General features: G+C 40.7%; 1 protein-coding gene across 3 annotated transcripts in view; it reads left to right on the plus strand.

The window, feature by feature from the left end:
* Window positions 1-15,428, plus strand: part of LOC115462562 (5-hydroxytryptamine receptor 7-like) — a 78,588-nt gene extending 63,160 nt beyond the window's left edge. For all 3 annotated transcript variants that reach the window (XM_030192556.1, XM_030192557.1, XM_030192555.1), the window contains one exon: window positions 14,230-15,428. In XM_030192556.1, coding sequence (XP_030048416.1) covers window positions 14,230-15,001 — 772 coding nt within the window. In that variant the 3' untranslated portion in view covers window positions 15,002-15,428. The remainder of the gene's footprint in view (window positions 1-14,229) is intronic.
* The last annotated feature ends 1,146 nt before the right edge of the window (window positions 15,429-16,574 follow it).

Raw genomic sequence — 16,574 nt, forward strand, 5'->3', positions numbered from 1 at the left:
AAGGAAATAACCACATGATCCACATCCAACTTATCATAGTTACCTGTTGCTGTTTTCCCATATATTGTTCAGTAGCAACATCTGCAGATGAGTGGGCGATGTTTTTTTGATATATCAGCTAATTACGTTCTAATTAAAATGTAAATTGGAATTAGCAAACTTAATTTAGAATTAGTTTTAACTTTAATGCTAATTAAAACTACAATTCACTCGAAAGCTAATTCACCTCTAATTAGAATTAAATATACAGTTTTGAACCAGATTGCCCATATGTTGAAATTGAATAGTCTTAGAATTAAGAGGATCAGCCAGTCAGTGACAGTAGAAAGCCAAGCTTTCTACTTCTGATTGAAATCCGTGTTCCAGCTATTGGCCTCGCTATATTCATCCCTTTCGACTCCCTCCTACTCAGCGTTTCCCTTCCACCCTCGACTGCACATTCCTCCCCTACTCCCCCTTCCCTCTCCATCATTCAGACTGGCTTGCTTAATGCGAATTCTCTCCACCATAAAGGTATTCTGCTTTGTGGTTTCATTTTGGCATATTCTTTGGACATTCTTTGTGTTACCAAAATTTGGCTTAGACTGGGTGACATTTCTACTTTGCTTGAAGCCTGTCCCCCTGACCTTCTCATCAAGGTGGGGGTGTTGCTTGTTTCTTCAAGGCCTCTTTTGATGTATTCCAATGTACTTCTATGCCTCTTGTGTTCTGTGACCACATTGTCTTGCGTTTTTCTGTATCTTCATTAAGCTTTTTCATAATCCTTCTTTATCACCCTCCCTCTTTATCTTCTCAGGCTTTGGAGGAACTTTCTGCATTTACTGCCAAGTCTTGCTTTTGCTTGGTGACTTTAATCTGTCCCCCTCTCTTGCCTTAGACGCCTTCTCTGCTCTCACATCTAGTATGGGTTTAACTCAACACATTTCTTTTCCTACTCATTCTGCTGGCAATATTCTAGATCTTGTTTACTCCTCGCAATCTTGCCCCCTTATCTTTTTCATTTTTCCCTCTTCCCTGGACTGATCATTTTCTTCTTACCTTCTTTTTCCCTATTTTTTGACCTTTTTCTCTGCCGCAAGTATCTCTTTTGCCCTCTTGGTTGTTAACAGATTCTGCTGTTAACAGTATTTCTGCTTCCCTTTCCACTTCAGATCCTCCATCTGCTATTTCTGTTTCAGATACTGCTAATAATTTGAATATTGCTCTTGCTGATCTCATTGACTGATTTGCACCGTGCTGCTCCCATTTAGTGTCGACAACACGTTCTGCTACTTGGTTTTCTATTAATCTGTGATTACTTCATTCTCAGCTTGATTGTGCAGAACGCCTATGGCGAAGGTCACATGCCCTCTTTTCTCACGAATTTTATCTCTCTATTGAAACTGCTAAACATAAGTATTTTGACAGACATATAGCTCATGTGGCTAATCTAAGCTCGTTTCTGTATCTTCAATCAGCTTTTCCCCACTGATACTCTCTCTTCAGATTACAAAGGAAATGTGCGTCCTCTTTCAAGTTTAGTAGATAGATGTCAGAATAAACGTTTACTTTTGTGTTCATCAGTTTCTGTTCCTCTTTGTTCTTCCTCTTCTTCTCGAGCGTTATCCTCAAGTTAACTTTCTACTTGGTGTGCTTTTAATTTACCTTCAGCTACTGTTGTTTATAAGGTTATCCAATCTCTGAACCGTACATCTTCCTTGACAGATCCCTGGCCGACACATTTGGTTAAGTGGCTTGCTCGTCACCTTCTTCCTTTGTTTCACTCCTGTCTCTCTACTGGTACGGTTCCGTCTGCTTGGAAACACGCTAAGATTATTCCACGAACGCGGGTCTATCAGTCTCCTTTTCAGCGGAGCTAGCAGGGTGCATCTTTACAGTCTCCTCTCAGCACAATTTTTCCTTGTTTTTTCAAGTGCTTTCCCATGTGTGGATTTTACCCCTTTATTTTCCTCAATATTTTAGTTTCAGTACTTTTCCCTGTTAACTTGAAGGGCTGAAAATAATAAAGATTTTTTTTGTGGTTCTTTAGGCCCGCTTAAGCCTGAGCACTAGTATCAGTTTAAGTTTTGCTTCTTTTTGCTCTCAAAATTGAAGAGCTTAATTTGGACACTATTCCTTTCTCAATGTCTAAGAAGACCCCTAGTGGCTTCAAAAGTTGTGTCCAATGTAATCGGGTGATTTCTTTCACAGACCTGCACAATTGGTGCATCGGGTGCCTAGGGCGTAACCACCAGGCTGATTCTTGTTTTCTCTGTTTAAAAATTCAGTTGGGGACACAAAGTGAATCAGGTCCAGTTTTCTCTCTCCTTGAAGGCTGGTACAGCAGCACCAGAAGGATTGACCTTGATATTTGCCCAGACTGCATCAGCCACTAGGAATGCATCGGCATCGAATTAATGTCATCCTCGTCGGCACTGAGGGAGAGCGATGCTAGAGTCAAGGGAAGCCTAAGAAGCATAGGTCCCCTTTGGTGCTCCTGGCATTGCGCTTCAGGGCATCGGAGTTGCTAGTACCCATGAAGTGCCAGCACTGAGTGGACCACTCCCCCTCTTTAGTGGAGGTGCCAGTGCGCACTTTTTGGGCAACCAGGTTCCTACTTCTGGTTCAACATTGACACTTCCCGTGCTATCTCTGAAATGGCTCCCCAGCCTTTGCTGGGGCCTGCCCTTGATGAACGGCACCAGTCCATGCACAGCCTCAGCTCCCTCCTGAGGCCTATACTCTGCCTGTGGAGCAGTCTGATGCTTGCACCTCGTCGGGCATTGACATTGACCCATGCAGTACTGCCCTCGACATTGGGTGAAGAAGCTTCTCTAGAGTCTGAGGATAAGGTTGTACCTCAGTGCCCTCTAGGGCATGGGCTAGGTCCCCCTGAGTTGAGACAAGCACAGACTCTGTCCATCCAGAGTATTTGTATTTTGAGGAGTATGATCTGGACTGTTCGTGGGAGTCAGAAGAGAATCCACATTACTTCTCAGAGGAGGAGTCCTGTGGTATCCCTTCTAGTCCCTCCCTGCCACAAGAAGTGTAAATCCCCACCGGAGGGTTTTTACCTGGCTTTGTGAAGGAGATGGCATCTGCTATCCCATTTAGGTTGGAGACAGATGAGGAGCCCAGGGCTAGTTCAATCCCTACACTGGTGGACAATTCAGCCAAATTTGATCACAGGACTACCATTCCAAATTCCACCCCTTCAGAAGGTGTTGACAACAGGTGCATCCAACCTCAGATGGGGAGCTCATGTAGATGGGCTTCACACCCTGGGATCATGGTCTGCTCAGCAGACAGACCTCCTGGAGCTAAGGGCCCTATGGAACACTCTAAAGGCTTTCAGAGATTAGTTACAGAACCAAATTTTCCTTGTTCAAAGTCCAGGGCTAGTTCACTCCCTACACTGGTGGACAATTCAGCCGAATTTGATCACAGGACTACCGTTCCAAATTCCACCCCTTCAGAAGGTGTTGACAACAGATGCATCCAACTTCAGATGGGGAGCTCATGTAGATGGGCTTCACATTCGGAGAACATGGTCTGCTCAGGAGACATATCTCCACATCAACCTCCTAGAGCTAAGGGCCATATGGAACACTCTAAAGGTTTTCAGAGATAGCTACAGAACCAAATTGTCCTTCTTCAAAGCGACAACCTGTGATGTACTGTGTGAACAAGTGTGGGGGGGGGGGGTATGCGATCCTACCCTTTTGTCAAGAAGCAGTGGGCATGTGGCAGTGGACCGTCCTTCGTGAGATGGTCTTACGGGCCATATACCTGGCTAGCAAATAAAACACTAAAGCTAAATAGAAACCTATTATTGCTTATCATAGTGACAAAAAACCCCTATACACTTAGTGTCAAACAATATAGCTGTATAACTATATTAGATATATTTAAACAGTGCTCAGAATTGGGTGCGTGGGTGAAGCTAAAAACCAGCTTTATATGCACAACACCACTTCCTGCATCATCGCATCATCAGCCCTCCCTTCCTGCCTTAATTGCATGCAAAGTCCAATGATGTAAGTGATTTTTAATTATTTTGGTAGGAAAAACAACTGTTTGTACTTAGCTTGGGCTGGCTGGGAGCAGTACACAGTGGAGTGCGCTGGATACTGTATTATATCACTTGACACCCTAATATAGTATCCAGCGCACTCCACTGTGTACTGCTCCCAGCCAGCCCAAGCGAAGTACAAACAGTTGTTTTTCCTACCAAAATAATTAAAAATCACTTACATCATTGGACTTTGCATGCAATTAAGGCAGGAAGGGAGGGCTGATGGTGCGATGATGCAGGAAGTGGTGTTGTGCATATAAAGCTGGTTTTTAGCTTCACCCACGCACCCAGTTCTGAGCACTGTTTAAATATATCTAATATAGTTATACAGCTATATTGTTTGACACTAAATATATAGGGGTTTTTTGTCACTATGATAAGCAATAATAAGTTTCTATTTAGCTTTAGTCATTCGATTTTTTGAGAAACCTGAAATTTTATAGGTCCCCAGATCAATTGTGTTTTAGCAAATAAAACAGCCTGGTGGTCAGACTGAGCAGGGTGATGCAACCTCACAAGTGGTCTCTCATCATGGGCATAGCCTGTAAGATTTTCTGAGTGGGGGGCACCCCTCTCAGTGGATTATTTTTATGCCACTCATCTCAACAACGAAGTCCCTCAGTTCTGCTCCAGGCTCAGATTGCATGACAGACTGCATCAGATGCCTTTCTCCTACATTGGGGAAGGGTCTTCTGTATGCATATCCTCCCATACCTCTCCTTATCGTCCGATTACCACTTCTTCTGGAAATTGTCCTCCGAAGAACCATGGAGATTGAACTGTTTTTCAACCATCATTATGATTGTCAGCCCTGTAGGGATAGAAAAAGTACCTGCATATTATGTGTACAGGGCTGCGTACATCTAGTAGTGCTATAGAAATGGTTAATATTAGTAGAACGAGGGATCCCTTCTGCACCTCAGCCTCCAGACCCTGGCCCTTACAGCCTGGATGTTGAGAGCGTAGAGTTTCAGCCCTTGAATCTGCCCGAGGGTGTCTACAGAATCTTGCTTGCTTCCAGGAAGGATTCCACTGAGAGTTGTTCTTTTAAATGGAGGAGGTTTGCCATCTGGTATGAGGCAAGGCCCTAGATATGCTTGCTTGCCCTACACAAAAACTGCTTGAATACCTCCTGCACCTCTGAGTCTGATCTGAAAACCAACTGTGTAAGGGTACACCTCAGAGCAATCAGTGCTCATCTCGTGTAGGGAGTAGGCCCATCTCTATACTGCGTGTAGTTGTTTGATTTGCTAGAGGTTTGTTGACAAAGCCCCCGGTCAAACCTTCTATTGTGTTCAATTCTGGTCACCTCATCTAAAAAAATATATAGTGGAATTAGAAAAGGTGCAGAGAAGGGCGACAAAAATGATAAAGGGGATGGGACGACTTCCCTATGAGGAAAGGCTAAAGCGGCTAGGGCTCTTCAGCTTGGAGAAAGGGTGGCTGAGGGGAGATATGATAGAGGTCTATAAAATAATGAGTGGAGTTGGATAGGGTAGATGTGAAGCGTCTGTTTATGCTTTCCAAAAATACTAGGACTAAGGGGGCATGCGATGAAGCTACAAAGTAGTAAATTTAAAAAGAATCGGAGAAAATGTTTCTTCACTCAACGTGTAATTCAACTCTGGAATTCATTGCCAGAAAATGTGCTAAAGGTAGCTTAGCAGAGTTTAAAAAAGGTTTGGATGGCTTTCTAAAGGAAAGGTCCATAGACCATTATTAAATTGGACTTGGGGAAAATCCACTTTTTCTGGGATAAGCAGTATAAAAGGTAGTTGTGACCTGGATTGGCCATTGTTGGAAACAGGATGCTGGGCTTGATGGACCTTTATGGCAATACTTATGTAGTTATATGTAACTTGGTTCTCACTCATGTGATGAAAGCTCCTTTTTGAGCCACTTGCCTCCTGTCATCTGAAGTATCTGACATGGAAAGTATTTTTGGTGGTGGTCACTTCAGCTCGCAGAGTCTGAGCTTCAGGCTCTAGTAGCTAATCTGCCTTACACAAAAGTTCATGACAGAATAGTTCTTCGCACACACCTCCATCCTAAAGTGGTGTCAGAGTTCCATCTTGACCAGTCAGTTGTTCTGACAACATTTTTTCCCAAACTTCATGCCCATCCTGGCAAAATGCACTGCGTACATTAGATTGCAAACAAGTCTTAGCCTTCCATCTGGAGTGGACTAAAGCCCATAGACAGTCCAATCAGCTTTTTGTTTATTTTGATCCAAACAGGATGGGGGTAGCCATCAGCAAACACACAATTTTCCAGTTGGGTAGCAGATTGCATCTCCTTCACTTATGCCTGGGCTGGGCTGACTCTTGAGGTACTCCTGCCAGAATTATGTGTTACTGAGGAGTGTAGAATTTGTGCAGACTTCCCCAGTCGCGCAGAATTCAATATTTCTGTGCAGAATCTGCACTCTGAGGGGCTAAGGTAAAGGAAGGCTGACTGCCCCCCGCCCGCTGCCACCCTGCCTACCTGAGCATGCCCTGGTGCTCTAGTGGCCTCTTTGGGGGCAGGAAAGAACCCCACTCTTTCCTGCCCCGCTGTGGCCACTCTCTTTCTGGTGCTGTTCTTTCAAAACAGCCACCGCTTGAAGTCTCGGATGCCATTTGTAAAAAACGGTGGCACCAGGCAGGAAAGAGTGGGATTATTTTCCTGCCCTTGAGGTACTCCTGCTGCAGCTCTTTCTACCTCACAGGTGAGTGTGAGGGTGGCTGGAAGGAGGGGCTCTAAAAATAACAAACAAACAAAAAAAAACAGCGATGCTGTGGAGGGAGGGGGGCTGTAAAAAAAAAAGTGCCATGGAGGGGAGAGGATGTAAAAGAAAGGGGGATGCTATGGGTGGGTGGAAAGAGAGAGTGAGGCTGGAAGAAAAAGGGGGATGCTATGTGTGGGTGCAGGGAGCGAGGGGGACTGTCCTTGCCATTAATTGTGTGACTTAGAACCATATGAATATTTATGAAGGCAATCATTAACTATAATGATTTGCTTTTTTTTCAGCATGAAATGCAAATTGGGAGAAAGTTGAGATTATGTTGCTGTAAAAAGCAAAAAAAAAAAAAAAAGCTCATGTGTATAAGAAAAAAAGCGATAGTAGTACAAATGAATTGTAGCAAATTTATAGGAGCATAATTTAAAACAGGAGATGAAATTAATCATGGTTTTTAAATGGGTCCGTTGCTCACTGGTGCTAGTATTAGGCTGCTTTATTCCCTTCTCTCCAATTCCATTCAAACATTCTATTAATAGAGTGAAATGCATTGACATTGTAAAAAGACAGTTATCACATTTTCTTGACAAGCAAAAAGTTGTACATCCCTAACCTCATAAACTTTGTTTAAAAAATATTCAATATATATTTTTTATATAATAATAATAATGTTTGCTCTGGATTTCTTTTACTTACACATATTTTAGAATCTTACTTTCAAATGCAAGCAATTAAGGGAAGAAGTTATCAATGTGGGCTACCATTAAGATTAAGGACCCTGTTTACTAAGCCACATTATAGGCACTTTAACATTTTTAACATGCGTTAACCATGTACACACGTTAACTGTGTAAGCGCCTACAATATCCTTATAGATGCCTACACGTTTAGCACACATGCTAATTATAGGCGTGTTAAAAATGGTAATGCGCCTTAGTAAACAGGGCCCTAAGACTATAAAAAGGTGGATGCTGTGTGTAGATGCAGGAGGGGGCTGGAAAAAATATGGATAGTGTGTGGGGGCATGGAGGGGGGCTATAAGGTTAAATTATGACAAACTTGCAGAATTTGCAACTTTTGTGCAGATAATTTTGCAGAATTTGTAAATTTTGTGCACAGAATTTGCAAACTTTTCCCACAGAATTTTGACATTTTTGGTGCAGAATTTTGTTTGTTTTATGGCGCAGAATTCCGGCAGGAGTACTCTGAGGGCCATGTCATGGCTTATAATGTCAGAGCCATGGTTATGTGGATAGCCCACTTGAGATCAGGCCTCCATCGAGGAGATTCGTAAGGCTGTGATGTGGTCTACAGTCCACATCACAGTTCTGACTTGACGTTTGACTCCCTATTGCACTATTTCGGTGAGCTTGGTATAGGGAAGGGATTCCTACATATGAGAATGCAACTGGCCTGGTGTCCTACAAAATACCAAGATAACTAGTTGTATGTGGAGTATAAAAAAGATATTTACTAGGAATTACAGCTAAAAATACCATATCCCACTTTATTATAGAACAGCTTCAGAATAAATTAAATCTCTTTGAGTGGCAATATCACCTGTGCCTACCTTGTTCCATCATTGTAGCACCTTCTGTGTCATCTTCCACTCTCTATCTACCTGTTACCACCTGTTTGAGTGCCCGACATGGACCAGCTAAGCTCTTCCCCCCCAGTGGTGTCGTACAGGGGCATCAAGACTACAAGCGGGCCCAATGCTGGGGGCGCTGTATGCCTGCTTGTTGCGCTAATGAAGGAGTGTGACAAAGGAATGCTCCTTTATTCGCTCCTTCATACAGACTTCGGACAACTTTGATACATTTTTCTTTTCTTTATTTTTGGGGTTATTAGTTAAGTATGTGAATTGTTTATGTTTTAATATGAATTGCTTTCAATTCCAGTCTGGTCTGTCACTGGTCGGTATGGTGTTTTGCCATGCTTGAAATCGCAGTCCAGACTGGAAAGGACTCTGGTACCGATTTTAAAATGTCCCTTTTGAAGGGTCTTAGTCCATCGGAAAAAAATTACAGTGTGGTCTAATTAATGCAAGATCAGTCAAGAACAAAATTCCTGTTTTACGTGATTTATTATTTAGATTCTAAGTTTGATTTACTGTTTATTACTGAATCATGGATCGTGATTGAGGATCTAGTTTTAATTAATGAATGTTGCCTCCAACTTAAAGCTATTTTAGCTTCTCATCCTGATAAGCGGAATGGAGGTGGTATATATGTAAAGAACGTCGCTTTCTACAATAAATATTACATCAGTTTGTTGGATAGATATACTGGGGATTAACATCTTCCCTTATTAATATTTTGTTGGTATATTGTCCTCCGGGCCTTTTGATTAAAAGATTTTTCACCTTTGATAAACATTTTAGATAACTAATTTTGATCCAGCTAAAACTGTTGTTCTAGGAGATTTTAATATGCATGTGGATGAAAATTGCCATTCGTCCATTTTGAGTCTGAGACCTTACCGCCAGCCGTTGACCTAGCGGTAAAGTCTCACGTGGTAACCTGGAGGTAATGACCTAGCACCCAATACGCGCATCCGAAAATAAAAATTATTTTTCAGATGCACGTATTGGATGCGCGCCAAAAATGAAATTACCGCAAGAGCCACGCGGTAACTGGACGGTAACTCCATTTTTGGCACGCGTTGAGCGTGCATAGATGCTCAATTTCTGTAGATTCTTTAAGATGGAAACAGATTGTCAATGACACCATACATATAAAAGGCCATATTTTAGCTCTGGTTTTTGTTAACTAGGTTTTAAACAGGTTGTAATAAACTCAAAGAGGGTTAAAAAAAATTTTGTCCATTAGACAGTTGTCATCCTACTATATGGAAGGTTTTAACGAATCTATTTCCTCGATTGTTACATTATGTAGTAAATAAATCTTTATCAGAAGGTGTAATGCCACTATCTTTGAAGGAAGCCTTGGTGAGATGTTCGCTGTATGATTTGTAATTACTGTCCTATTTCTAATTTGCCGTTTGTGGTAAAAGTAACTGAAAAAATGTGTACATGAGCAACTGATTTTTTTTTGACTGAACAAAAAGTTAAGACCTTACCGCTAAGTGAATGGGTGGCAGTAAAGTCTCATGCACGTCCATTTTTGGCCCCAAAAAAGGGGCCTTTTTTGTAGGTGCACTGAAAAATGGACCTGCGCATGTCCAATACATGCGTCTACACCAGCGCAGGCCACTTTTTGCACATCTTAGTAAAAGAACCCCTAAATCTGGAAGTTCCTTTGGTTTGTATGGTTTACTTAGACGAATACCGAAACTCTTTATATATATATATATATATATATATATATATATATATAATTTATTTATTTGTTGCATTTTTATCCCACATTTTCCCACCTTTTTGCAGGCTCAATGTGGCTTACAGTATGCCGTAGTGGCGATCGCCATTTCCAGAATGAGAAATACAAGTGGTATTGCATTAAGTACATAGATGGTAGAGTAAATTATGAATTAAATTAGATAATCAGTTCATTTCAGCATGAGAAATAAGGTGGTGGTGTATTAACGTTCGTTAGTGATAGAGTTACTGAAGCAGTCAGGTATAGAGAGTTCGGTTTTGTCTAATTCTGGAAGAGTTTTGTTGTCTGGTATTTAGGATGGATCATTGTGGTATGCCTTTTTGAACAGGTTGGTTTTTAGTAATTTTCGGAAGATTGTTAGGTCGTGCGTTGTTTTTATGGCATTTGGTAATGCATTCCATAGTTGCATGCTAATGTAGGAAAAGCTGGATGCGTATGTTGATTTATATTTCAGTCCTTTGTAACTGGGGTAGTGGAGATTCAGGAATGTGCATACTGACCTTTTTGCGTTCCTGGCTGGTAAGTCTATGAGGTCTGACATGTATACCGGGGCCTCACCGTGAATGATTTTATGGACCAGGGTACAGATTTTGAACGCAATTCGTTCTTTTAGTGGGAGCCAGTGCAGTTTTTCTCTTAGGGGACATAGGGGACATATATTTATATTTTTTTATATGGTTCAATATTTTTATTGATGATATTAAACAGAAACAACATATCCAATCTCAAACACAACAGAGATGCCACCATCAGAGCATTCAGCCTTGACATTAGAAAGGACAACAAAAACAATGTTAAAGCTATCATCATCCATTTTGCTAATAGTCCCTCCCACCCTTCTACCCCCTTTCCTATATTGTAACAGATTAAATTATAATGAAAGGACAGAAACGTTATCAGCAGTGCTATATGTAAATCTTAACCAAGTAACTTGATAAAACACCTTTCAACTAGTTATTCAATTGAACCCCCCCTCCCCCCACCCTTAAGAATGCATTAGTGTAACTTGTACAATAGTGTGTATCTTGGAATGGTAAATGTGGATCAACAGTTTAAAATATAACTTCTCCCTTTATGTGGCAGGGTAGTCCATAGTGGTTCCCATCCCATCCAGAACCTTGTCCCAGGGACACTGTCCCATTGCTTAACGCCATATCTATCTACCCTCATTTGATGTATCATCTGAGTTCTCCAAACTTGCAAAGAGGGGCCCAAAGGGGAGAGCCAAGACTTTAAGATGGTGTTAATTCCGAAAAACACGGCTATGCTTATAAATCCCTTGAAACCCGCAGGCGGATCCGAGGTGAAAGAGTAACTCAAACAGGAGCAGCGGGTCCCATACCAATGAGCAATGCCACATGGACTGAACCTTCTGCAGGATTCCCCTCCAAAATGTTTCCACCAGGGGGCAAAGCCAAAACATATGTCCAAGGGAGGCCATCCCACTGCCACACTTCAAGCATGCCCCATTTCCCCCAATCCGTGCCAGCATTGCCCGCCTAGGAGATATATAAAGTCGCAGCAGAAACTGGTAAAGCTTTTCTCTTTGAAATACCGATAGCTGCTGCGAGTACAGAGTCTTTATGAATGCTCGGCACAGCGCTGAGGTAACCCCGCAACCTAGATCATGTGCCCAGCTTTGAGCCAGCCGCTCATAATCAATTTCCTCTGTCGTGTCCTTCAATTGCTGATGATGAAACTTCAGGGGTACAGATTGCTGTGAGCCAAGAGAGTATCCCTCTGTTAGGATATCAAGAACATCCTCCGTTAGATCTATATATTTTTTTATATATTATGGCATTAAAACCTTTACTATTTCAGGAGGCTTATGGAATAAAGAATTGAGATAGTTTAGATATAAAGATAATTAAATGAACTATGTCAGAGCACAGATTGGACTGCATTATATGATTTTTTTGTTTTGCAATAGATGTGAGCTGTTTGATACTATTTTAATCAACTGTTTTGTTTACTGTTATATTTGACTTTTTAAATATGTAATGGATTACATATGTATTTTGTAATTGCCTAGAAATGTGCAAAAAAGCGAAAATAAATGCTATTAAACATAAATAAATTACATATTAAATTTCCAAAATATGTCTTCAGTTGTTTTCTAAATTAGAGAATGACATGGGGACAAAGTTTTGTCTCTGTCCCCTGGGTTCTGTCTTCGTCCCCACCCCATCCCCGCAGGTTTTGTCTCTGTCCCCGTCCCTATGGGCTCTGTCCTCATCTGCAGAAGCCTCGAAAAATTATGATTTTATATTTGTCTTTTTATTAAATTATAAAAGGAACAATATGCTGTGCAACTGTCGTGTGTAAATCAGTGGCGTAGCCAGACCTGATATTTTGGCTGGGCCCAGAGCTAATATGGGTGGGCACTATATATATATATATATATATATATATATATATATATATATATATATATATATTACCCACCCATATTACCTAGGGCAATGAGGAGTGTTTAAGATGCTTTCCTTTTCCTTGTGTGACTCGTACAAATTACTGCTTATGGTATGGTAGAATTGCTCTATAGGTCCTGAGTGTTTTGGATTCTCGGTATGCCTAGTACTGGATTTTGGGGGGGGGGGGGGGGGGTGTTAAAAAATGACTGGCCCCAGGTGTCAACTACCCTACCTACGCCACTGTAGTCGCCTATAGGGATATTTTAGGCACATACATGGTTAACGCATGTTAAAAACGTTAACGCATCTATAGTGCTGCTTAGTAAACAGGGCCCTAAGCAGTGCTGTGTTTTGAGCTAGATCTGATGCTTTCTTTTGACACACAGTAGCATTGTATGTTATGCACTACCACCATCATCATCATCATTATTTTGTCCTTTTCAGTTATATATCCTATATAAATACAAAAGTGATAATAAGCCTGTATGCTTATTTCTGCTATGCTATCATGGTGCGTTGTGGTATAGTGATGCAGTTACTATGGTTATAAATGGTAACTATGATACGGTATTATCATGGAGATGCTTCTAATAATCAGGAAAATAGATACGAATTCAGGATAAGTGCTATAATTTGAGAAACAGATCAAGAGGAATTATCCACTGACAACCATTGAAAATGCAGATTCTGTAATGTTCAGTTGTTGGTCTTGGCAGTCATTCACTTTGACAATGTTCTTCTCTTTGTATCTTGGTAATGTATATGGACACTTTTTCAGTAGCATAGTATGGAAATAAATATTCTGAAAATAGGATTCTTGGAGATCGGAGCATCCTGTTCTTTAAGTGGCTGACGTGTTAAATGAAAGAAAAGGAGCCTTCTCGGGCTAGCTTTATTTTCCTGCTGTTGTGCTGTTCAGTATATTACAAAACAATTCATTCTGAATAATTCTGATGGCTTTCATTTATATACTACTGTAGATTCTTAGAGGCCCTTTTACTAAGCCACGTAAGCGCCTACACGCATGCCAGTTCAGAACTACTCGGCTACCGTGTGGCCCGGGCGGTAATTTCATTTTTTACACATGCCCCCTATGAACGCTGGAAAATTTCTGGCATGTGGCGCTAACCAGGCGGTAATTGGCATTGTACGCACGCTGACAATTACCACCCGGTTAATGCATGAGACTTTACCGGTAAGTGCATGGGTGGCGGTAAGGTCTCAGGCCCAAAATGGACGCGTGCCAATTTTCATTTTGCCGCACATCAATTTTTGGCCACAAAAAAAGAGCCCTTTTTTGCAGGTGCATTGAAAAATGGACCTGCATGGGCCCAATACACGCGTCTACACCAGCACAGTCCACTTTTCAGCACACCTTAGTAAAAGGACCCGTTACTTATGAAAAGTTAGAGTTAGAAATGCAGAGAATGATACAAGAAAATTCACATTCTGTATTTCAAAGAATTTACAGCATAGATTCAGCCTCCCATTTTCTATTTATTAATAAAGAGATGAAAACCAATAAAATCTGATGGCTACGATTAAGATTTGTTTTAATAGAATCTAACCACTTAAGTAATGTACAAAATATACTTTGGAGTCAAAGATATCATTTTCCTCAGTGACACTTTTTATAGCACAATCGCTGTATTACTGGAAGGAAAGTTTAAACTGTCTAAAAACTATTATTATTTTTTACAGGTATCTTGGAATAACTCGACCTTTAACATATCCTGCAAGACAAAATGGAAAATTAATGGCAAAGATGGTATTTATAGTTTGGCTTTTGTCAGCTTCCATAACTCTTCCTCCATTATTTGGCTGGGCCAAAAACGTTACAGTTGAAAGCATGTGCCTCATCAGCCAAGACTTTGGATACACAGTCTACTCAACTGCAGTTGCCTTCTATATCCCAATGACCGTCATGCTTATTATGTACCATAGGATCTTCAAAGCTGCCAAGATCAGTGCTGAGAAACATAAATTTATAAATATCCCCAGATTGTATGAGCAAGAGGGGATCTATTGTATGGAGGAAAAAATCAGAGCTCCGCACAGCTCCAAGAAAAGCAAAGCCGCAGAAGAATGTGTAACACTGTCCAAGCTATTGAAACAAGATCGAAAGAATATTTCGATCTTTAAAAGAGAACAGAAGGCAGCACGGACTCTTGGCATTATTGTTGGAGCCTTTACATTTTGCTGGCTACCCTTCTTTTTGTTGTCCACTGCCAGGCCTTTCATTTGTGGTATCGAGTGCAGCTGTATGCCTTTGAGACTAGAGAGGACTTTTCTATGGCTTGGATATACAAACTCCCTCATAAATCCCATCATCTATGCCTTCTTTAACCGAGATTTAAGAACTACTTTTTGGAACCTCCTGAGATGCAAATATAGGAACATTAATAGGAGGTTGTCTGCTGCAAGCATGCATGAGGCACTTAAAGTTCCAGAAAAACATGAGGGCATCTTGTAAATGACAAGAAAATTATATGTTAATCATAATCTAATAGACTTTAAAAAGATATGTATCCAGTGCCTATTAATGGGACACTTTTATTTATGGTGAATGAACTAAAATACTACTATGGCTCATTTATAAAACACCTTTTCATCTAAATAGGATCCCTATATGCTGAAGGATTACTAGTAATTCAGAAATGTATGTGTAAACTTCATTGGGGCAACCTGAGCACCATATTTATAGCTTGGACTGCATCACACTCCTCAAAAGAGAAATCATGATCAAAGAAACTGTCAATACAACAATTAATAATAATATATAATAATATTATATATTAGCACCGTTACTATAGTAAATGTTTAGAATGAGGAGCGAGATAAAATGATCTTTCTAAACTCAGGGGCCCTTTTACTAAGCCATGTAAGCGTCTACACTTGCCCAACGCACGCCAAAATTGAGTTATCGCACGGCTACCACGTGGCTCTTGCGGTGATTTCATTTTTGGTGTACGTCCCATACGCGTGGCTGAAAAATAATTTTTATTTCCTGCCACGCGTATCGAACGCGCGCCAAGTGGCATTTGGTGCACGTAGGTCATTACCGTGTGAAACTTTATCGCTAGGTCAATGGCTGGCAGTAAGGTCGTAGACCCAAAATGGACGCGCGGCAATTTTCATTTTGCCACACATCCATTTTCGGCAAAAATTTTAAAAAGGCCTTTTTTACAGATGCTCTGGAAAATGATTCTGCATGTGCCTACACTACTGTGGGTCATTTTTCAGTGCACCTTAGTAAAAGAATCCCTCAATGACAGTATCAGTAGCAGAGCCAGAAGTGAAGTCGGAGTCCTAGGAGTTTTAACATTTAGAGGCAACACCTCTCCCTGCTCATAGTCCACATTCATGCTGTATCCTAACGCATTACCAAGATTTGAATTTCTGAAAGTGCACTGTCAATTAATTGCCTTCTTAGATACTGGGATTTTTTTTTTTTTTTAATTCTCCTATTCATCACTGATCTGAAAAAAGTGATGGTGGAGAAATATATACCAAATGAAATCAAAGTTTAAAAACCAACCAAATATAGATGTTCATTTACTTGAATGATACCCAACATCCAGGAATGAGAAGCTAGGCATAATTCAGTGGTATATCAGCTTGTACTCAGCAGATGCCCTCAATTCTATGCAGATTGATGACTTCAATTGCTTTAATGCATACAAAATACACACTGACACCATTCTGGAAAGATTTGATGGAATTATGTTTGTTTTATTTATAAATGTGATATACCGCTTAATCGGAGTTAGCTAAGACCTTGTTTATTATAATAATGCACTGATCTACCATAAAATGCTTTTTTCCATTTAAAAAAAATGAATACTGTAAACCAGTGCCCTTGTTTCTTACCTATATTTTTACTTATTCTGAACTATTTTTGCTTAGCAGGTATGTTCACTAGTAAGCTTGAATCTCATTCTGCTTGTCTTTACAGCAATGACCATGTCTAAATTCATGAGTACTAAGAGGCCCTTTTTACCAAACAGTGTTAAAAAGTGGCCTTAGTGTGCCCCTATGCGGGTCAT

Source organism: Microcaecilia unicolor, chromosome 2 (genome assembly GCF_901765095.1).
Source record: "Microcaecilia unicolor chromosome 2, aMicUni1.1, whole genome shotgun sequence".
In the NCBI taxonomy this organism is placed as follows: domain Eukaryota; kingdom Metazoa; phylum Chordata; class Amphibia; order Gymnophiona; family Siphonopidae; genus Microcaecilia; species Microcaecilia unicolor.